We start from the raw sequence: 22,550 nt of genomic DNA, 5'->3' as shown, positions 1-22,550 counted from the left end.
CGTATAACACCAGGGTTCTTTTTTTAGTGCCAGGCCCAAATTAGAAATTTAGTCTCTCATCCTGGGATACTGACTCATTAATATTTATTGGTACTTTTACTTTGTGGGAACACACTAAAAGCGAAGCCGTGACCCAATTTTAGGATGTGACAGTTTAAGAATACATATGCACATTCTCGGATCAGAGAGAAACACTATGTACAAATTTAAATGTAAAAATAATGAAGTAGCCGACTAATATCTCTCTGGGGGATGTGACAAGAGGCGCAGATGAGCGCTTATGAGCATCAGAAGTGATGCTCGGGGACAGCAATGTGTTATCAAGATAGCAGAAGGGCAATCAGCATGGCTGTCCAGCCCGTCCATATGTTCCTAAGGTGATGTTCCATGATTGCTATTCATCGCAGGTGGGCAAAAATGAAAGCGAGTGAGACATTCGCAAGGATTTTTGGGTGTAGGTAGATTTCAGGCCATTTTCAATGACTATAGTGTAAGCCGTTCGTCATCTGTCAAGAAACGATCAGCAGGCAAGACAAGGAGAGTGAAAAACAGAGGCAGAAAAAGAAAAGCCATTTTGTCTCTGTCGCCCGATTAATTTGAAGAGAACTAGGAAATGCCAGCAGGATTAAACGTGTTACTCCCACATCTAAACCCGCCTTTTGCTTTCTCTCTCCAAGTTCAAATTAAAGAATGGGGTGGAGCAGGGTGGCGATGATGGTGGAAGAAGAGAAGAAAGGTGTTAATTGCTTGCCAATCAATAATTCTATAATTACTTTGTGACAAATGACTGGCTGGTGGTGCTAGGGTAGGTTCAGAGGAGGGCGAAAAGGGGTGACGATGTTAAAAGGGAATGGCCATGATCAGGAACAGAAATATTTGCTTTTGCGCCTGCAGGGCCCGGTTGCCCCGGGGATTTGTGACAGGGAATTTACGTCAGGTTTAAACATGAAGCGGGGGCTACTACACTGAATAGGGTGAGGGGGTGGGGGGGCAAGCGCACATAGGAAGAGTCACGTGCACATAATGTCACTCGTAATGCACATTTTGCCAGTATTTGTTCTCACTTTGAGTGAGTTATAGGATTCCTTCTGGTAGACCGTGTGCAGAGCGAAGGCATTTTTGAGCTCAGTTGGCAGATCATCCTTTTTTGCACCATTAAATTGTCAGACCATTTCAAAGGAAAATAAGGCAGTAAAAAAAAAAAAAAAAAAAAAAAAAGAGCACCTGAAGCCGGTGTGCGATTTTGGCCGGACGAACTCGGGGCGAGTGCCGCCTGTCACAGTTGACTATCTTCCAATCACAGTTTCATTATGCCAGTCGAGCATGAAGTGATGGTGTCTCCTTTGGCCGTAGGGGGAGCTTTAGGGCTGACAGCAGGTGGGCTGTCTAGAGATCTGTCCGGGTCAGGGCACTGTGACACTCAGCGCCCCCTAGCTGCTATGGCAGGGCGGGGAAGGGTCAGAGAGGCCAACGTGAGATTGATGGACCGCCTTCACTCTTGTCAAATCACCTGTCAGCAAAGCCCTGGCACTGAATCCATTTTGTTCTAAGCCACCATTAACCTTGGACCACTTGGATTCATTTCCTTCCTCTACGGACGGGGCCCTTGCTACTTTGGTCGACTACAGCTGCCAAGCTAGTTACTCGCCTCAACTTTTGTCGTGTTTGTTGAACTTCCATCAACACGGCTGACATTTAGGCACACGATGGAGAAACGATTGTTTTAACTTTGTTGAGCCGTCCTGAGGAAAATGACAGAATGAATGAATAAATCTAGAGCTTGGCAAACATTATGCAAATTAAGCTGTTTTCATGCCTGTTTTACGGTTGGACAGCTCATTTTTTAACTTGAGCCTATTTGAAGTTGGGTTAGATGTCATTAGTTGTTCTGTAACTGTAGAAACAACTCTCAATATTAATAAATGCACTCTCTAAAGACCAATTGCTGCTCATTAAGTGCAGTGGCAGATTAAGTGAATTTTCTTTAACATTAAAAATGTGCTATTTAAAACAACACGAATACAGGGTTGTTATTTTTTAATTAAATCAACGTGACAAACATCAAATGTGACAATTGTTGTCGAACAAAATGGCTTTGATTCTTCAAAATTATTTAATGACTTATGTTGAAGCGTTCAGAAATGACCTTTGACAAGAGCTACGGGAAGTCATATGAGAGCTCTTCCTTGTATTTGGCTCTGAAAGTGATCGATCACCTCGAGAGTTACAAGCGACTTGAGGTTGTTCTCTTAACTGCCCCACAAATTCCACTTTGGCTGAGCAGCTAACATCCATTTTCTTGCGCGTTCTTGCATCAATCAATATATGTAGTGAGTCCTTCCTTTTTATAGAAAGCATGTTTTTAAAAAAAAAAAAAAAAGAAAGTCAAATAGTGCTCCAGTCGCTACCGCTTTGGGACCCATAAAAGTCCATTCTTGATCCTGTATTGAATGTGACCCGCCTCAAGGCTGCAAAAACCAAACGACAACAACGCAGTCACACTTTAGAATTGTAGCTTAACTATGGTTTTGTTATTTATCACAAATGATGTGGGATTTCAAACCATGGTGTATGTTTGAAACATGAAAGGTGGTTATGAGCAGATGTTTGATCATTTCACAAGCCTATAAAAGGGCGATTGGTCTGCCACTGGCTGCTGTAATACTGATTGATGTTGGGCAGGTGGGGGCCACTGCGCTGCCCTCAGACAGACTCTGTTTATTTATACGGTCTGCCGTCTGCCCACCTTACCACCACGGGGCGACATTTACTGAATTTACAGTCGGCCGGCGAGGTGGAAAAAAAATATGCTAATAATGCGGCACACCTCTGAGGAAAAGCAAAAGCCTTATTTCAATCCGAACTTTCCACGGTCATATCGGGATTTATCGGGCTGAATCTTCTTGGCAATATTGCTCTCTATAGTCCGCCATCTATTACTTGCTACTCTATCTCCCGGGGTGTGCGCAAATTGGATGCAACAATAAGATGGCGTAATGATTGTCTTTGCATATTTGGGCCTGATTTTCAATCATGTATTTCTGATATTATTGGACTGGATACTGTGCCGCTTAAATTGCACTCCCCCGCAAGAATGGAATGAATATGCAAAACGTACTGTAAAAAGAGCAGAACATTTCTGGTACATGTTGATAAACTCGATGGAAATTTTTCATAGGAAGTTAAGTGAATAGTTGGAACGAACTGAATATTGGGGGGGTACTGTAACATATACAGTGGTCTTCATATTTACTGTCTCATTATCTCGCATCTGTTTTTAGACCCATACCACCAATCCATCACAGGCCCGAATGAAAACTTTTCTTTCACCTGAGGAGAAACCACACAAGCAAAGTCCACATTGTAAATCCAAATGCCAGTGTTGATATTCGAACCCAAAACCTTCCTGCTGCGTGACTGTACCACCCTGTCTACTTGATCCAGCTGTTCATTTTGAACACAAGTGGAATACAATTTCAAATGTTCCAGTGCACAAAGAAAAGAATAACCAAGCCGCCAGTGAGAGGTTGCTGAATAGCGAAGGCCATGAAGTTCTGTTCCAATTTCTGAAGCTTTGAAGCGGTCAATTGTTGGATGGGAGCTGCCTCGCAGAGCATGCAGTCTGTTCCACTGAGCACACAGTAGCTTAGGGATCAGCCCGTGTCCCTGACAGGAATGTGTCACTGAGTGTTGGCCTGTCCACTGAACAGAGCGGCGAGCCTCAGATCACTGGCATTGGCCCGCCTACGGGCTATTCTTTATGGCCGTGTCGCTGAGTGGCTGGCTGGCTGGCTCTCTGCTGCGCGGCCCCCCCGGATGGATGTTGGGACAGCGCAGGCCACGGGGCTGAAAATCCTATCAAGGACCAGTTCCAGGCCCTTGCACTGAAAAGATGAAGCGCACCGTCATGCCAGGGGACACAGGCCAAACCTTTCTGCACCTCCATCACCAAGCCCAACCCCAATCCCCTTTTCTCTCTCAACTCCCTCCTCTTTCTTTGCTTCTACGGGAAAAGACAGCAAGCTCAACCAGCCGGAATATGGAGTGTGGCCTTTGGGGTCTTGTGGTCCTCGCTTGTTAAATAAAGGAGTCGACTGGCTGATTGATTGACCCTCGCCGGTGCCTGCACCTCACATGTTCCCCCTGCGCTAGATGCATTTTTATTCAGCCTTTGTTGACCAGACCTGCGTTAGCTTCTCTTAAATGCGGTGTTTGATGGATGACACCAATTTTCCGTCGAAACCCGGATGAACAACCCGTGCACCCTGGCCCTTCCCTCGGTTTCTCCTCAGGTAACCTCCGTGAAGGAACAAGAATTAGCAAAATACGGTGTCAATCGAAATGCCACCGTGGAATGTTTCCTTGGTGTCTTGACTTTTTGGTCTTGACCCCATGAAAACATTTGGGTCACATCGGCATTCACTCAAACTAAAAAAAAAAAAAGTCCTCCTGTGATGCTACAGTGTCAAGAACAATTTCAAATTGCTCATCTTTTGTCAACATCAATTCATTGCCATTTGCTGATACGTGAACAAAAGAGGATATTTGAAGGTACTTCAGAGACACTGGCTCAAGTGCTGCACTCGTTCGCAGATGGACACACAGGTGGGATCACAGGTGGGGGAAAAAAGTGGGGGGAGGGCCCTGCCAGTTTTGTTTGCTCATGCATTACTTGTGTGTGGTGCAATGTGTGTGTGTTTGTGTGTCTTCTCATAACATCTGGACCATCCAGACATGTCAGTGAGAAGTCATCAATGAAGCTACACTGCACCCTCCTGGATATTTGCAGCATGACATGGCACCGACAAAATCGTTTCTCCATTTGAGAAAGTTTGGATACGACTTCATACTTCTTTTTTATATCTACACACAAATACATGGATGAGAGGACTGAACATTGAAATTGTGTTTTCTTTCTTTCCATACTAAATTGTCCTACAATAGCTCAGGAATAAATTATCTCTGCAGCCTCAGATACAAACAAGATGATTGCAGAAAGCAAACTGACAAATATTATTGATCACTGCTAGACAAGGACAGCTAATCGATGGCTTGTGAATTTTCCCCACACTGGGCTTCACGACAAGATCAATTTGAAGAAAGACGAGGCATCGGCAACTCGAGTAAAATAGTTTTGAAGCATATCTCCACGTTGTGAAGCGGAATACATTTGGAAAACAAATAAAAAGACTGAAGGTGACAGAAAGAAATGCAATGCGTGTCTGAGCATTTGAAAACAAAAGTGCCGCTTCTGTAATTTTTTTAATCTCACTATCTAGCTGTACATTTTTAGTCTCTGGCCTCACACAGTGAAGCATCAGATGATTTATTGATCTGAACAGTCTCCTGTGAACCTGTGAAATTGTTTCATCGTATCGCCATTTTCATCCCATGATGAGTCAGGCATCAGAAACTTTGAAAAGTCCCTCAAGGGCAAATCTTTCAATAGTATATTGAAAGGCACATTATTTTTCATACATTGCCGACCTATAAACGCTCCAAATTTTTATTGGTTCATTTGTTGTATCGCCTTTTGACTGACTTGAAATTTGGTTCTTTTATCTTTTTTTTATGCAAATCTATAATTGTATTATCTTATTATTAAAACTGCTAACCATGGAAGTAAATCCATTGATGCAATCGCACTTAAAGAAAAAATATATATATATAATAAAAGTTTACAAGATAGACTACACTTAAAAAGTTTTATTGCATTCAAACAAAAGAAAAAACAATGGCATGGTCTCACTATCAGTGAGCCAAATTCCTCACACACGCCAACACGGTCAAAAAGCAATAAGCAACATTCACTTCATGATAGTTCTTGTCATAAGGCAACAGTGTCCATGACAGAAATAGTAACTGAGTGAGAACTGCTAAATATAGGTAGCGCTGTTAGCATGCAACTATGTCAGAGGTACACACAGATCCCACTGAGGTTAATGTTTACGCAAAGTCCACAGTACGCACGAGTCGAAGGCAGATGGCGTTAACAAATAATAATAATAATGCAATATGCATTTGTGGAGGTAGCCTGGTCCAACTGTATTTAGAAACATTTCAATGGAAGCAAAATAGATCACAACAAAACATCATTGCATGCAGTACTCAACATAATAAATATTCATAAATTCTGTAACATGATATAAGTTTTAAAAGGATGAAGTTTTTGACTTTGCATGTCTCAAGAAAATTGGGAGAAATTTCTGTGGCATTTAAGGCTGTTCTGTCTGTTTTGCATCACTAAGTAAAATATCACAATGAAATGTGAGCAACACAAGTCCTGAAAAACAGTACAAATTTTAATTTTAAGATATCACAGCTTTCATGAATTAATACACAAATAATAAGCTTATTTTCTCATGATAGACAACTAAGTGTTACTATTGTTTCTTAACAAATTAAGCATAATCTTGGTAAGGGGAGATATATTTTTGTAAGATAATTAAACACAATAAAATAAACTATATTTAAAGATCCACAGTACATTCACTCAGAGAAATGAAATCCTCCTCTATTAGCTCATCATGATTTAGATTTTTCTTTTTTTTTTTAAAAAAAACTCTCAGTCGCCTTAAACTGAGCCTCGGCGAGAAGTAACCTGAGAAAGTGTATCACATGCTTTTTAGCCAACAACTGTTTTGTTGCTGACAATGCAAACTCCTGTGTGGGGATTAAGTTGCATATCTGCTAGTCGATTAAGAAAATTAGTTACAGTAATCTGATTTAATGCGAACACATACTTGGACCATTCCTCTTGTCTTCTAAGTCCTCATATGCTTTGATTCACAGTAAATTCCTTTTGAAGGCATCTATTGACTATACATAACATTTTCATGATGTCTTTCACTCAAAAGTCCAGAGGGGAAAAAAATGAAACATCCTTTAAAGATTTATGGCTCTTGGGTAAGATTTTTAGGCTCACTGAGTGTTTGAATTTGAATTGAGACCTGTTTGAGCAGTCTTGATGATCAAATATGTATTGCGATTTTCTAAGCGAGCTCTTGAACTTGGCATACCCTCTCTCGTTCTACACCCAAAGAAAGTAAGCAATTTCATCCAGATCTACTGGGTAATCTGTGAGGTGCAGAGGCTCTTTAATATCAAACCTCTCCCCTTTATAGCTTTTCCAGCGACCAGCTGGGAGGTAAATATCCCGTTCTTGCTTTCCAGGCTCTAAAACAGGAGCTACCATGAGATCATCTCCAATAAGAAACTGGGAGTCTATTTTATAGGCGGTCTCATCACCTGTGGCGATCCACCACAAGGGTCGTATAATTGGGTCACCAGTGTCCAGAACCTCACCAGCCAGTTCCAAGACCCGCGGGGCTACGATACTCTGATGGAGAGCCGTGTATTTACGAGCAATTTCAACAACCTCGTTGTCGTACGCCCAAGGTGGGATGGAAAACTGCATGGAGGGCATGAAAGCTGACAGCTCCAGCCAGCGGATATAAAGTTCCCGGTCGGGTAATGCCCGATTTCCATCGGTGCGGTTGAGGTAGGCATTTCCTCCTATCATGTCAGGTAGGATGAATTGATAACCCAGAATGCTGATGGTGAGCACTGTGGGGATGAGAGATTTGAGGCCCAATTCGTAGCCCCAAACAGAGTCCCGATCAATGGGCCGGAAGAAGCACGAGATGTTCTGAGATTGGTAGCCGCTACGTAGCTCGGCTCGGTCGTTATAGGGAATGGCCATTTCTGTGTAGCGTCGTGTGAAAAAACTTGGATCTCGAATGGGAGTTCTGGTGCTAAATTTCCACGGTAAGTAGTTGGTCTCACCGGCGTCAAACTTGAAAGAAGACACTCCGTATCTGGAGCGAAGGGAACGCAGCTGCGAGGCAAACCAATCGCGAGCTTCTGGGTTGGTGAAGTCCACGATTCCACCGATGCCGTTCCACCAGCGGACCAAAGCTGGCAGCTGGCCTGTGGGCTCCCGTACAAACAGACCCCTTTCCACACAAGTGTGGAAGTTGTCGGAGTTGTAGTTCACAAAAGGGTGAATCCAGAGGGACACAAGAAATCCATCTGATTTGAGTTTTTGAAACATCAACGAGGTATTGGGGAACTTCATTGGGTCAAACTCAAACTCTCCGTAGCGGCGTGTGTAGCGATCGTCTAGCTCCAGGTGGCTGCAGTTAAAGTTATATTTCCGGATGTTGGCCGCGTACGTCAGAAGTTTTTCTTGATTAATGTCCGTCTTATGAAGCGCCCATGTGGACCAGACAGGGTGTTGAAACATGGCTTGGGCAGGAACTTTGTTTGGTTTGTTGAAGTATCGTCGAACCATGTACTTGTGGATGGACGTGACATCCAAGCCGACGCAAACTCTGTAGCTAAGTTCGGCACATGGCGCCTCCCCCGGATTTGGCTTGAAGGGGCTATCGTTGTACCTTGCTTGGAAATACATGGTCTTCTCCGTGTCGTTCCAGCCCAAGTGGAAAGGTACGGAATTATTAATTTTGATAGCTGTAGCATTAGACGAAAGCCAATAGCTTTCCAAGATCCCTCCAAACTCGTTGCGATTGGAGTAGATGTCACTAGTCACAAAAGGTTTGGGGGACTGTTGGCCGGAGACGGAAATAGGCCAGTGCTGAATAGCAGACACCGCACCGCCATACCAGTGGGCAAACTTGTACGTCATTGCATGTGCCACCGAAATGTCGGGAACCAGCTCCTCCCAACGCACACGGTAGCACTGTACCGTGTCCTTGGGTCGCACTGTCTCAATGAAGAAGTTGAGGCTTCTATCAGTTGTGCGTCCACAGCTAAGAAGCTCGCCTTCTTTGGTGCAAGAGTCTAAATCCAATGTCCCTGACCTGCCAACATGTAAACACATTTGAGGTTTATACAGGGTAGCCTGTTCTGGAGTTTATCAATGACGCGTTTACCTCTCGACAAAGACACAATCCCAACTGACAATTGTTTATCAAGATTAACTGTCTTGGCACAGTTGATATAAAAAGTACACATATGTAAAAAAAAAAATAGTTTTTTTCATTAATCGTTTCTGAAGTTTTGATATTCATGCATCAACAGAAATTTTACTTTAATCAAAACAGTGGCATGCATTCAAAGGTAATCAGAAGCTACTCACCTAAAATCCATTCTGAAAACAATTGCTCCTGCCTGGTTACGGATAATGTAACCATCTTTATTCAGATCCAGCAATTGAGTCTTGAGCAGCTCAGCTTTTCGGAGTGAAGCGATGTAATACGACCATGCAGTCACTGCTGCGATCACTAGAATCAAGCCAAGAACTCCTGCTCCGACTAAGGGTCTAGTGTCCTTGCTGTGTTTTTGCTTGGGGATAACATCTGTTATGGTGCCGCCCGCTCCCCCGGGTACAACCTGGTACATGACTCGTGCTGTTTGCTGGACAAATCTTTGGCTTGACACTCAATAGATCATGGAATTGTTCTCAAGGGAATCCTTTTTGTTGCTCTCCGATCTGTCATAAGAGAGAGATTTGATGTCAGGGCTACATTATTTTGATAGAGGTTATTTCGGATAACAATGTATTACTTTTCTACACATCATCACCTTGTTTTGTGAATGCTTTAAGTTATGCCTCTTTTATTTCTGTCCATTATTTTGACATGCATCTGCTGCCACAAAATTGACCCGATTAGCATCATTTTAATTTCAACGTTTTGCGAAAATTCACAGCTTGAGTGCTATTGTTTTTCTCATACGAAAAATTCAGCTTTCAATTCAGTCCCTATTTGTTTCCCATGGGACATTCAACATAACAGATTCACATTGGAAATTAAAAACATTCATCTTATTAAATCAACCTTGGGGTTAATGCATGCATATTTCTTTATTCTCCAGAAATTAAACTGTTTAGTTATTCAACATGGTTCTTTAAAGATTAATGGTGCACATTTATTTTTGCAATCTGTTACTTCATATAGTGTCTGTACTACATTTATCAGCACAAAGCCTGTTACAACCAATCAAGTGATTCCAAAGCACATAGAAGATGTAAACTTAAAAGGAAGGTTGGCGATTTAAACAAATCTACTCCCAATTACACAAAAGAGGAAAAGTTAGACTTTCCCTGCTGAATTTTAATCATACAAGTTGAACTGAAGTAGAGGCAGTAAAGGGGTTTTTTTTGGCCTTAAGAGCCGTTTCAGCCGAAGGAGGCAGAGGAAAGCACGCCAAACCTTCTGCTTCATCAAGCAAAACAAAGCCAAGCTGGAAGTAAACTGACTGCTTTTGGCCAATTTAAAAGACGGAAGAAAAAGAAAAAGACAGACGAAAAGAAACACAGAGACAAATCTGCACTTTGCATGCATATTTTCTAACACTGATACAGAGAGTATTAACTGTGGATTAGAATGCACATCAGATAAAAGGTAATCCACTGCTCTCTAATTCCCTTTACTAGTAATTACCAATTGAATTGACTGATTCCGTGTTCAACCACCCTTCGTATGGATTTTCCCCAAGCAACACAAGTGATAAGATAAAGCCATCATTAATTAACTAGCGCTGAAAACTGGCTACGGTACCAAGGCAGAAAGATAGACAAACTGGGGGGGGGGGGGGGATACATGCAATAAATGTCATGTAAGCACTACGATTAGTGCTTACATGACATTTCCAACCTACATCTGATAAAAGAGTTTATATGTACTGAACCTGCACAAAAAGCAAAAGAAAATTCAATTGATTTAAAAATAATCAATTATTAAAATAATCATTAGTGAGCAACTCTAAAAATTTCAAAATGTGCAGCTAATCCACGTGATCGCTCTCTGAATGGATAATCGGTATCTGAACTAACAGCATAAGATTCAAATTGAAACAGCCCTATTTAAATTTTATTTGTTGGATTTTTTTTTTTTATCAGTTTCAAGTTATTTCTGTAACTATTGAGAAAACTATTCTTTCCGTAAAAGAACCATACAAACAATTTTGTCCATGTGTTATTTTGTCACTTTGACTTGTTGCACAATTGCTGAGTTGTGACTTCAGGGTTTCATCGATTATCCACCATATTATTTTCTCGTCATTATCTCCATCATTGTCCACCCAGCAAAAAAAAAAAAAAAAATCATTGATTTCTGAAGCCGCTGAAACAAACGTGCATAACCACGTTTTTGCTTTTATTTTGCATGGACAAAACTCGAATTATTTATGTTGCTGCTAAAATGTTTTTTCAAAGCCATTGCGCCATTGTTAATCACTCGGTTAGTCATTGACATTGACAAGGGACTTTTGTCCTCTTCTTTGTAAGTGGCGTGGTGTGGGAAAGATCATCATCTGCGTTCCCATCGATTTTGACAGTGACAATAAACACAAACATGCTGATGCAGTCACAACGCAAGCTTGACAGAAATAACTGGATTTGCACAATAACGGTTACGTCATCGTGATAATTCAAACTTTTTTTTAAATGAAAACATCACACCGATATTGAACAATTTGTATAAAACACGTGCGATTTCCCACACAAACATTTTCTGAGTGAGAGAAATTGAGGGCAACATGCCAAACTTAACGGAGAAGAAATCATTAAAACTCATGCAAGAAATCCCCGACTCGTGCAAGAAATCACGGATAATCACAGCATATTCACATGTTTTAAATAGTCAGAACTGAAAGTTTTTCCTACCGAACCATGCAGAGACAAACCGGGATCGACTTGTTGTGCCACACACACACAACTCGAAGTCAGCAGAGAGGAAAAAAAAAGTTTCAAGACATGTTGCGAATCCGCCTCGTCTGCACGCATTGAATCATGGGAGATGTAGTCTGCAGTATTTCTTCCATAAATAATAACAATAAATTCTTTAAGATAATCATTTATTTAATTACACCAATACTTGTCATATTTAACTAATGTTCAATATTGTCCCATTTATTTTAGTAAGAAGAATCCAATGTGAAGCTGCAGGTTTTTTTTATTTGCAGTTATACATATCCATGCCCAAACTCTCAGAATCTTCCCTCAAATTGTGGTCATTTTTATAAGCATTGATTCAAACAGCAAATATAAAGCAGTTAAAATGATAGCCAAAAAACAATATTAAATAATGATCAAACATTTCAGTAAAGTCCAAACCAATTCTCAAATATGATGGGTCTTTTTTAGTGGTGCTTGGGTTTTACTGCTGCCTTTAATTTTGTGTAGGCATAGTCAAAGTTCTGCAAGAGAAAAGAGAAAGAAAAATACAACAATACAAACATACTTTTCATTAACCATATCTGTACACCTGCATAAAACAATGAGCTGCATAAAAGAAAAGAAATATTTAACTACTGTAGATATTTGTAAAATCAGAACTCTTAGTACAATCCGTGTATCAAATCTTAGTAGCTAAAACAATGTGCTTACAAATACATCATATCATGAAGGTGTGACCATACCTGTATTGCATAGTAAACAATGCCCAAATATGCCATGATGCAGCCACCCAAGAACAGATCAAAAGCAGCAGGTTTCACCCTGTAACACACAAGCAATTTTGTTTTTAGCTCGCCTTATTGTATTAAAGACAAATAAATAAAAAACATATGCACCTGTACATCACTATGGGCTGGCTCATTTGGTCAAAAAATGTTATATCAGGGTCCCTGCACGGAAAAAAATGACACTTTGTGAGTCAAATGCAAACCTGAGTGCAGGTGACCACATCAAATATCTTTTTTTACACGAATGTTACCTCTTGTCCTGTCTGAAAGTGTGCCTGTGGACTTCCTGTAAGTATTGTTTGAATTCATGCTCCAGCGAGTTGATGAGCAGGATGTGAGCAGGCTCTTTATCCATCAGCTGCGTGGCACGGGGGACTGAAGTCAGGAAGGACATCAGACTGGATATTCGACTGTCGTAGAAGTCCTGCAATAACAAAAGTCAAATATTGTATTAAATACTGTTCAACAACTATTAAAATATCCCAGACATCCAAAACAAAGATGTAATGTTGCCTTATGAATACTCGAGGGCACAAACTCATGCGTATTTTTATGAACGCTAGAGGGCAGCAATTTATTCATATATGTATGAACACTAGAGGGCAGCAATTCATATTGTCAATGAAACGCTTACCAACCGGCCTTTGAAGAGCTGAACATCTTGTGGGGAATTCTTAAATAAGACCAGAATAACACGTTAATACTGTATATGTAGTGGACTATAATATTAAAGTGGATACCAATAATATTTAATAGATACTAAAAAAAGGGATCCATACTTTTGTCCAACACATTTTTCCTCACCTTGTCGGATAAATGGTACAAGTACCGTGCCAGTGCTTCTGCTATGATGATACCATTGCGCTTCATTTTCTGAAGGTCCACTTGTGAACTGTTAGGACACATTTTAAAAATTAAGAATACAAGACACTCAACTAGGTGAGTTAGACCGGCACAACCTGAACTGGCCACCACCCGATGGCAGGGCACATAATAACCCAAGCACTTATATTCACACTAATGAACAGAATAGAATGTTCAATTAACTTATGGAGATAACAAAAATGGTCTCATAAAAAAAAAATAATAATAAACTTAAGTGAATTTTATCACAGTGAATCTGAAAATTCAGCACAATACAATATTAACATGTAGCCTAAAGTGCTGAATTTTAATTATTAAATGAAATGATTTTTTTATTCTTATTCTCCAGCTGCTATGCCTTTCCCGAAGGACTCAAAATTGACTCCTGTCACCCAGTTTTTGATGATGCACTATCTCGTCACACACATTATAGCTGCTCCAAATGATCATAAAAAGAAATGAGAACCTACACAGTGTCAAGTAAGGAACCCCGTAGCTCAGATTTGGGGTCTTCCAGGTGAGACAGAGTGAATCCTGGTATCCTGCGGAGGCTATAGCGCTCATGCTCCCAGGCCACCGTTGACTCGACAAGGTTGATCTTTTTATGGACCAGTTCTGTTTTCACCCACGGGAATCTGGACGAAACCACCTGAGTGAAAGGAACACTTTACTTTATCCAAAGATACATTTAAAAAGAATACTACAATTGATAGTAAACATGTATTATGATTTTATTTACCTGCTCCAAATGTTGAATGAATGCATACATGGGAGAGTCTGATTTAGGTGGACGAGACACGTGCATGTACAGTTCATCCCCGTTGGCCAATGTATCCAAACACAGCACAAATGCCACATTGTCATGAAGGAGGCTAGATTCTGGTAGAAACGTGGCTTTTAATTCAAACTCATGATAGCAATAAGGGGTCAAAGTTCACCACAACTCACCAGCATGGTCCAGGTTCTCTTCGATCCACTTCTTGGTGCCTAGGAAATTGTGTTTTCCTCCTCCGGTGAGAGAGAATAATAAATGATATCTAAATAACAAAGCAAGGAATTAGATTCAAATGTTGCATTCTTAAGGACAACTTTTGACCTCCTTACCGTGGTCTTGTGCTCGAGCTACTATAAAGTATTTGGAAGAGGCGTGCCAATTCCAACAAGATGACGACACCGCTTCCATTTGAGTCGGCTCCATATGACAACCACTGTGTAATACAAACACATAGAATGGCTCTGCATTGCCGATGTTCATTCTGCTCAGTTTCAGCGCTGGATTTTTTTGTAAATAACGCACCGGTGCCAGTCCATATGAATCATAGTGTGCGGTGATCACAATGGTGGGTATGTCATCACCGGCTCCAGGAAGCACTCCCTCAAAGACACAAGTAGAGTTTTATATTTATATACAATAAACAGGATAAAAAGTAAAAAAAAAAAATCTGCACCTACTTCTAATACAACCAGTGTTGTGTCTGTAATGGCCTTGATAGGGACGTTGTTGGTCACTAAGATCTGAAAGGCTGTTGCTGTTACCATACTTCGAAAGACTGTCACAGATTGAAACGGGTTAAAACTGGGTTTATTGTCAGTGCGTTATGTTTTGTCCGTCACCTCGAACGAATATGGATGAAGTCCGTGCAGATGCGGCCTTCTTCACCTCTTCGTACATGTAGAGCAGCTGCTCATCCTCGGGGGCCACATACACCGGCACGAGAGTCTCCTTCATCAAGGCGAGTCTCTCGCTCATCATGAAGGACTGGAAGGCAGTTTACAGAATAAATCTTACAATTTTTGTGAGTAGTCTAACGAGGTAAAACATCTACCTGGATTACTGCGGGTGAAATATTTGACATATTTGTAGGTAGAAGGATCAGGATGGCGGCAGCATTTTGTCTCTGAGCCTCAGTGTATGTTTTGGAGGTGAAGTCCACTACCCTCATGATGACACAGCGCCGCGTCAGCACCGGCTCATCGGCGGCCCGGGCCTCTGCCACCACGATGGCACCTCGGCAACCTAAACATGCAATAAATGTTCAAATATCTTTCCAGCGTTAATAGTTACGTGGCACGGTGATGTTTACCGTGATTCTGTTTTGCCAGGTTGTATTGTTGCATCCTGTAAGCGGTGAACTCATAGGAGGATGCAGCAAAAAGAGCGGAGCCATGTAGACAGTTGACACAGAGCAGCAGCACTATGACAGCAAAGTGCAAGTCCAGCAGGAGCATGATCCCACCCGGTGCTGTTTGTGGTCTACAAAAGATTGCAGGCCAGGCTACGCATGCTGAAACGCCATTTGTAGAAATATACTAAAAATACATTTTCATAACCTGTCAAGATTACAGAACATGACGAAATGCTGGATAAACTTTCAAAAAAATCATAGCGACACATTGAAGAGCACATTGCTCTCCTTTAAAAGATACAAAATAAAACTATCAAAAAGTTGCTCACCTTTCTCGTGATAATGTTCAGTGCTGTCCTGCTCAGTACAAACTATCTTCTCCAGACTCCAGGAGTCGAGGTAAGCCACAATTTGCCATCTGCTCCAAAGGGATCAGCTCCAGGATAATCACACCGCCCCCCACCACCACCACCACCAACATGGACACGTGTTGCAGTATTCTGCTACTCATCCATCTAGCCCATTTCACCATGAGATGGCCAATCACAATCAAATTGTTGATGGATGCAGAAAAGTTCAACATCAGTTCCAGAATGTGCTTATTCACGAATGTGTATTTATATTTTTATCCTTCACAGAGATCAGAATGGTAATACTTTATTGTAGTTGTACTCCTCTGCAGCAGACTCAGTGAGATTTTTTTTTTTAAATCATTTTGGAGGAACAAATGTATAAGTGCAATGAACTAAAAGGTGTTTGGTGGCATTTTCATATATTTTTATCATAACAATAACAACCAACAAAACAATCTGTGTTTCAGATAGCTGTTATTTATTTTTGGGGGGGGACATTTTGCACTTAACACAGAACTCGAACACTGTTTAATCTAAACGGAACCATTTTACAGTCATCATATTAAGCGTCCGACAAATAAAACAAAACTTGAATGAAAATATTACACATAGGTAGCTAAAAAATAATTTCAAATGTACAACTGCAAATAAATAAGTGTTATAAATGCATCGTTATGGACAAATCAAGATATAAAATGAGTCATAAATAGTGTTACTGTACTTATAAGAGGACTGACACGCATCTTTTACACAGTCTAATTGTTTGCTGTAGACAAAACTAACAAACCAGATGAAGTCAATGCCAGCGATTCCAATATTGGCACCTCACGAGTGTGATTTTAGTCCAACGGCAATGACACATTCTATAATGGACTTACGGTATCGTGTAATGAATATTGGATTTGCTTTTGCCTGTACACGCATTGCACTAAGTGCAATTTGTCGCTTTTAGAAGACCGCAATAAATGTCTAGACAGGTTTCCTAAAAAATATTGTTTGGCATGAAGGTAAAGCGGATTACCTTCACAAATACGAGTTGTCGTACGGGTTAAATGGTCAAGAGTTGGTGCGCAGGAAGTGGAATAAATGTTTTGGGGAAACTTGGAAGCCTTGGTCCTTGGCGTCATTTTTATCAGAAGAGTTTCACACAATACTGCTAGCACAAACCAGGAAATTGCTTCAACTGAGTGTAAGTGGTAAATATAACGCGACCGTGTGGAAAAAGGCCACTGGCAGTGACATCACAAAACTGTGGCAGGTGTTATGGAGGTTTGGCCAGGATATAGTGTACCAGTTGGATATGTACAAAATAACAACAAAATCACACTTGAAATAAAATCGAAGAACATATTCCTCAAAAAGGAAAGCAAAAATTAAAAAGAAAAAAAGAAAACGGTGGCCACCGAGGTCGTGTCAATTACACGTCAGGATTCACAGCAAGTACAACAAATTGCATAACGAACAATTTCCGAAAACCGGTAAGGTTCTCACGAGAAATTAGCAGGATTTGGTACAAAAAGTAAACCACAGCAACCGGTAAAAACCTCTTGAGACAAAATTACAGTTCAAATAAAATGTCATAAGCACGAGTAGCTTTGAAATGCTCACATTTGTTTTACGAAGTATTACCCATTTTCAGCGAGTTATTTTTCTGAGTTTTATGGGGGTTGTAGCATGCACACAGAGCTCACACGTGCATGCAAGTTTCAAATATTTTGTACCATTTCCTGATAAATTCTCATGACACGATTCTCCCTTCATATTTGCTGCTCTGTGGCCAGTTCTCAAAAAAAAATATGGTGGTGAATGATGTCCAGTAGTAGGGAATAAGGAGTCAATACGAGTGACCATTTGACAGTTTCAACAGGCAAACATGCAAAACATATGTCTTCACTTTTTTTTTTTTCTTCTTCAATTGCAACGATGAAACAGACACTACGCTGGGAAAAACTAAGATTTGAACTACCTTCAGTGTTTTACAGTGAGAAGTTGAACGGTTGAGGCCTACTTCTCTGGGTATATTCGCACACATTCAGTAGACATCTTCAAATTGGACACACATGAAGACAAAGTACAAGAAATCGTTCAGATGATCCCAGAGGTTTAGTCTTTCATACAAGGGTTTCTAGTCAACAGTCCTGAATGGTCCATGTGAGTGCAGAGAAAAAAATCACTGTAGTGATGATCAAGTTTTCCTTCAAGCTGATGTTTGTGCCATCATTGCAGTCCCAGTTTAGCACACAAGGCAGAAGGTGCACACATCCAACCATAGGAGGAACGTGCACAAGATCCATCGTTGGTACCTACATCCGTCGCTGACTGACATTTACAGACCTTTCCTTTTTTTTTCCTTTTTCCTAAAGGTGGGCAAAGTGTTGAACCCACTTGTTGTGGCCTCTGTATTTTTTTTCTACTGGGAGGGGGGCGGTGCTACTGGATCTGACACGCCGTGGAGGGAGCGGCTTGACAGCACATGCAGGTGGGGTTGACCGCTTTGGGCGGGATTAGATCCAGGTCCTCGTCATCTGGGATCTCATCCAGTCGGTAGCCGTCCTTCAGGAGCTGGATGTTGAGGTCCTGGTTGATTTGCTGCAGTAGACACAAGTGGGACTTGAACCATGTTTTGTCAAAGAGAATGAAAGCGATTTGGTGCATTGACAAAGAAATGTGCATGGGAGCTTTGAAAGTCATGAAGTGTGGTAAGAAGAAGGACGGAGAAGTAGAAAGGAACAGTGGTAGACAAATACGCTGTATCCCACCACCCCCAGCTAGTCAGGTCGGTGGAACTGGTAAAGGGCTGAAGAGATGATGGGATCTGATGACCGGGTGGCGATGTCACCAAATGATGCGGCTAACACGGTGACACTACATGAACTCAAGTATAATGTGCGTATAGATACCTGGTCCCTCAGACATCTCACCTCGGCTGAGGAGTATCCCGATGATGAATACCTGGACATGTCGAAGTCGTCGTCACTGAAAACCAAAGATTGATTTTAAAACGTTTGCTTGCTCTCCATTAAAGAAGACGTTCTATGTGGATCTGAAGGCATACTGAAGGCTTAATGTTACGTGTAGATGGTACGGCGTTCTCAGACAATAAAATGGATTGAGTTTGTTTTTCAGAAGGTTATGGAGAAAACAGGACCAGTCTTGGAAATTTTCTGACACACCCTCAATAGAATATTCCCTGGAGCAAAGTGAGAAAACAAGACAAAGCGGTCCAGACCTGTGTGGATGCAGGCCCTCCCTCTGAGCTGCTTTTCCATCTCCAAATCCTCACCCCACTATCCTCTAATCCTGAACCCTGAGAGAGGCTTTGCCCCTTTTTTTGTGGATCCGACTGTCCCACCTCTCTCAAGTGGCTTTACCGACACGTTGAAAGCAACAACATCTTAATTCCCTCTTAAATCGGGCGTTTTGTCAACGCTGAGTTTTATATGACTAGAAGGTGAAGTGAATAATCGGTGCATACCTGTCAGTGTCCAGTGCTACGAGGGGCTTCTCATCTGGGCTCTGGTCTAATGAGGAGTAGCCTTTATTTGGCACAACCAACCTGCATGCAAGCAAACAGCACGTTTATTTATTGTAGTCAGACAGCCAAGGGAAAATACAATGAATGAACACTATGATTGCTTCACTTCCTGTAAATCCTCAGTCATTATGAACACGAAAACATTTGCATGCCACAAATCACAATTGTGTACTTTCAAACAGCTGCTTTTAAGTGTATGTTTATTTTTCCTGTATCTGGGCATTCGATTTAGTTCCAAAAAGGAAGTGAAGCGGTCTAACATTATCAGTCTGCCTCAGAGCATTTGGCATCGCGCCATTCGATAGCCTTTCATATATTTCAACTAATCCACCAGGGAGTGGGATTAGACAGAACCTGTTGTTGATAGTGTGATAGCTTTATGCGCTGACTCTCTGCTCAACATTTACTCACACGGAAAACAAAAAGCTGGATGCAAACCTATTACGTGCTTGTGCGCTGTCGCTGTTATTTATTCTGGAGTGAATGGGAAGGAAGTTGTTACCTTGTCCTAGCATTCTTCTTAGGTTGTTGATTGACGGGACTGGCCACAGTGCCGTTTTTCACTGAACCCTTTCTGGCGAGGTCTCTCTGTTTTTCTAGGCAACCACACGATGCGAGGTCATCAGTAAGCATGACAATTAATGGCAGCTTAATCGCTTGTAAAGATGGCTGAATTGATATTCAACACAATGGTAACAAAAAGACTTTTAGACAACCTTGGAAACTCAATATATTGCTTTTTAAAATTATTTTTGGAAAACCAATAACTTGGGAAGTCAGACGAGTCCTAGTTATGATTCCAAATGATGATTTGCACTGTGTGGTTATTGATACCTATTTGGACTTGCAGCGGTGAGGGCTTGTAGTTCATAGCCACTGTCTCTCCTTTGGCATCAGGGTCAGCTTCTGAGTGGGAGGAGGCTGCCGGATCCTAGAAAAATGACGGCAGAGTGAAGTATCCTGCTTTATCGTACGAGCACGCACATTTTAGAACATTCTGATGCAGCCTTCCACCAACACAAACATTGTCCGGATGGTATAAAGCAAAATCAGCTTTCCTCAGATGCCATTGGTGTCCAACACCGCAGCACTAATTGCCGGAGGACAAGTTTGGCCGCGTGGTGTGCGGCATCAATAGGTCCGAGTGTTCTGCTGCCTGCACACTCCTGGCTCTAGTACTTTCTCCGTGAGCGCTGATGGCATGGAGGAGAGGAGGCCGTGGGAGAACAGAGGGGGCTCCTGTTGCAGCTGAGGCGTCAACAGATTGGGAGAGGGGAGCGGGGTCACGCTTGGCGTGGCCTGCTCACAGAGTTGCACATTATGCTCATTCTAAAGCCTTCCACTGTTGCAACAGGAGGGGTTCCAAAGATCATTTGCATACGGCAAACAACACTGGAAGACTCACGCCATTCAGGAGTAATCACAGCTTTTCTTTTCTTTTGAAATGAAAAATAAACCAACGTCTGCTGGCCTTGCCTTTCACACATTACACCCACTTTGAAACGGAAATGACATAATCTCCTCATGTATCGGTTTCATTACCGGGATCTTGCTTTACTGGTCTTCCACAAGGCTGCTGACACAGCACCAAGTCCACAGAGATAGGAGGATTACACATCATGGCTTTCCAGCAGCCTATGGGAGTGAGGCTTGACTAATCTGACCATGAATAGTAAATGTACTACATTATACTGTAACAGTTTCCATCCCATGTTTATGGATTTCATGGATGCAATATTTACTAAAACACATAAGCATTGCTATAACATTGGCATATCCTGAAGATATACTCACTGTGTTTGTGTGTGCGCGTGCCAGTATGAGTGCGTGTGTGTGTAGCAGATGTGAAGTTGACTCATTCAGAATGATAATGGGGTGTTTAGCATTACAAAGGCCGTGCCATATGTACCACTAACAATCAGATAGGGTAGGGATGTAAATCTTTATGACTACCTTATAAAATAACAAAAAATGCTTCGTTTGAAGACTAACAAGCTACATGCAGTCCTTTACATCCCACACAGTTAGTGTGCCACAGAAAAAAATTCAGTGTCACTTCAATTTGGTTGCAATTATTGCTTACTTCAAATAAAAAGAATATACCTAGCTATTAGTGCAGACAGAGAAATTCCACATACACACCTGACCATCCTTCATTTTTGGAAATATTTTTGTCTTAGTAAAGGTTGGGAAGATCTGCCCAACAGAACAGCGCTCAGATTCTTGTGACTTCCTTCCTGTTACTAAATGTGATTTGTCATGTGACATATTTAAAAATGGAAACGTGGGCAGCACGGTCGCCAGCAGTCTGGAACAGAGCGCCTTTTCATCATGTGGGCTTGCACCCAAATAACACGTCACCAAATGATGAAATGTGGGCGCAGGCTGCGTTAAACGTCAACACTGATGGACCAGCGTTGTTTTTAAATACGCAATTTATGCCACGCTTAAGGATGAGCTCGGAACATACGTTGTTTTCTCGTTCGTTGTCATCCAAGGAGGGGCGAGACTTGGCAGCGATGCTCTTATTCGTTTATCAATCTGACGTTATCGTTTCTCCCATCCCAAATACAACCGGAGATAAGCTGCAGCAGCGGTCGGATCGAAAGCTAGCATGAATATAATGCAAAACACACCTCTCGAAAAGAACGTTTCCGATCGTATTCAATGGGCCGATTAGCATAAAGATGAGCTTTTGCTCGCTTACCAAAGGCTGCGTCTCTCCGTTGACTGGAGGCACTTGGAACCTGTCGATTTCTTCCATCATTTTTGCCCAAACGTTTTTTTTTGTCACGGATCAGTATTAAAGATAAATGGTGTGTGTCTAAGTGTCCTGATTTGAGATGCTCCGTTGCAGCATTATAGCGGCTCGTTTTCCTCCATCCCGACAGAGGTGACTCGACAGCAAAACAGCAGCACCGCCTAACTTCCGGGTTGTTTAAATATTCATGAGGATCCCACCCTATCAGGGACAAGTGTGCAGTGAATCCAAATGTCTCGGCGATATTATCTCTATTATTGTTTTTCTTTATTTTTTATTTTTGTTTATTTTAAATCTCTTTTACAATTTATATCTAAAGAAAATTAAAAATCTATATCTAATTGACACATCTATCAACGACAGAGAAAGAGGATTAGTAAATATAAGAAAATAAATAACATTGTTACAACAGATTTGATGTGGCGCAACATTGGTTGTTACAACACAATTGGTGTAGATGTGCACTTATTGTGTTTGCTACA

General features: G+C 41.4%; 3 protein-coding genes across 8 annotated transcripts; all 3 read right to left on the bottom strand.

The window, feature by feature from the left end:
* Positions 1 to 5,691: 5,691 nt before the first annotated feature.
* Positions 5,692 to 11,774, bottom strand: myorg (myogenesis regulating glycosidase). Its single transcript, XM_088389075.1, has 3 exons — positions 11,630 to 11,774; positions 9,101 to 9,454; positions 5,692 to 8,822 (listed from the first exon to the last, which is right to left on the bottom strand). The coding sequence occupies exons 2-3, from the start codon at positions 9,361 to 9,363 to the stop codon at positions 7,031 to 7,033; spliced, it is 2,055 nt and encodes a 684-aa protein (XP_088245201.1). The 5' UTR covers positions 9,364 to 9,454; positions 11,630 to 11,774; the 3' UTR covers positions 5,692 to 7,030.
* A 126-nt stretch (positions 11,775 to 11,900) lies between these two features.
* On the bottom strand, positions 11,901 to 15,898 carry LOC148390430 (BOS complex subunit ncln). 3 transcript variants are annotated; one of them, XM_088389077.1, is made up of 16 exons: positions 15,749 to 15,898; positions 15,378 to 15,578; positions 15,120 to 15,310; positions 14,908 to 15,052; positions 14,746 to 14,843; positions 14,591 to 14,668; positions 14,398 to 14,501; positions 14,242 to 14,330; positions 14,033 to 14,172; positions 13,764 to 13,942; positions 13,234 to 13,321; positions 13,064 to 13,102; positions 12,681 to 12,853; positions 12,538 to 12,591; positions 12,385 to 12,463; positions 11,901 to 12,162 (listed from the first exon to the last, which is right to left on the bottom strand). In XM_088389077.1, the coding sequence occupies exons 2-16, from the start codon at positions 15,520 to 15,522 to the stop codon at positions 12,106 to 12,108; spliced, it is 1,659 nt and encodes a 552-aa protein (XP_088245203.1). In that variant the 5' UTR covers positions 15,523 to 15,578; positions 15,749 to 15,898; the 3' UTR covers positions 11,901 to 12,105. The 3 variants fall into 3 exon arrangements, with proteins under 3 accessions (XP_088245203.1, XP_088245202.1, XP_088245204.1); XM_088389076.1 differs by having other exon boundaries at positions 15,378 to 15,547; positions 15,749 to 15,882; XM_088389078.1 differs by having other exon boundaries at positions 14,033 to 14,070; positions 15,378 to 15,547; positions 15,749 to 15,882.
* Positions 15,899 to 16,227: 329 nt separating this feature from the next.
* fam219aa (family with sequence similarity 219 member Aa) lies at positions 16,228 to 22,252 on the bottom strand. Of its 4 annotated transcripts, none has more exons than XM_088389087.1 (6): positions 22,015 to 22,252; positions 20,142 to 20,238; positions 19,810 to 19,903; positions 19,248 to 19,328; positions 18,673 to 18,748; positions 16,228 to 18,361 (listed from the first exon to the last, which is right to left on the bottom strand). In XM_088389087.1, the coding sequence occupies exons 1-6, from the start codon at positions 22,072 to 22,074 to the stop codon at positions 18,203 to 18,205; spliced, it is 567 nt and encodes a 188-aa protein (XP_088245213.1). In that variant the 5' UTR covers positions 22,075 to 22,252; the 3' UTR covers positions 16,228 to 18,202. The 4 variants fall into 4 exon arrangements, with proteins under 4 accessions (XP_088245213.1, XP_088245214.1, XP_088245211.1 ...); XM_088389088.1 differs by having other exon boundaries at positions 18,694 to 18,748; positions 22,015 to 22,250; XM_088389085.1 differs by lacking the exon at positions 22,015 to 22,252 and adding an exon at positions 21,450 to 21,898.
* Between the last annotated feature and the right edge of the window lie 298 nt (positions 22,253 to 22,550).

Source organism: Syngnathus floridae, chromosome 11, assembly GCF_059516105.1.
Source record: "Syngnathus floridae isolate MCC-2025c chromosome 11, RoL_Sflo_1.0, whole genome shotgun sequence".
NCBI lineage: Eukaryota > Metazoa > Chordata > Actinopteri > Syngnathiformes > Syngnathidae > Syngnathus > Syngnathus floridae.
The sequence above is the reverse complement of the archived record's forward strand: the minus strand, read 5'-3'. Positions and strand labels throughout refer to the sequence as shown.

Coding starts and splice junctions, on each gene's coding strand:
- myorg (XM_088389075.1), bottom strand. CDS start 9,363: ATGTACCAGGTTGTACCCGGGGGAGCGGGCGGCACCATAACAGATGTT. Junction 8,823..9,100: donor GTTTTCAGAATGGATTTTAG/GTGAGTAGCTTC, acceptor ACATGTTGGCAG/GTCAGGGACATTGGATTTAG.
- LOC148390430 (XM_088389077.1), bottom strand. CDS start 15,522: ATGCTCCTGCTGGACTTGCACTTTGCTGTCATAGTGCTGCTGCTCTGT. Junction 13,103..13,233: donor TGTACCATTTATCCGACAAG/GTGAGGAAAAAT, acceptor GTCTTATTTAAG/AATTCCCCACAAGATGTTCA. Junction 12,163..12,384: donor TTGTTTACTATGCAATACAG/GTATGGTCACAC, acceptor TTTCTCTTGCAG/AACTTTGACTATGCCTACAC.
- fam219aa (XM_088389085.1), bottom strand. CDS start 21,575: ATGTCACATGACAAATCACATTTAGTAACAGGAAGGAAGTCACAAGAA. Junction 20,239..21,449: donor CAAAAATGAAGGATGGTCAG/GTGTGTATGTGG, acceptor TCATTTTTCTAG/GATCCGGCAGCCTCCTCCCA. Junction 19,329..19,809: donor AAGAAGAATGCTAGGACAAG/GTAACAACTTCC, acceptor GCTTGCATGCAG/GTTGGTTGTGCCAAATAAAG.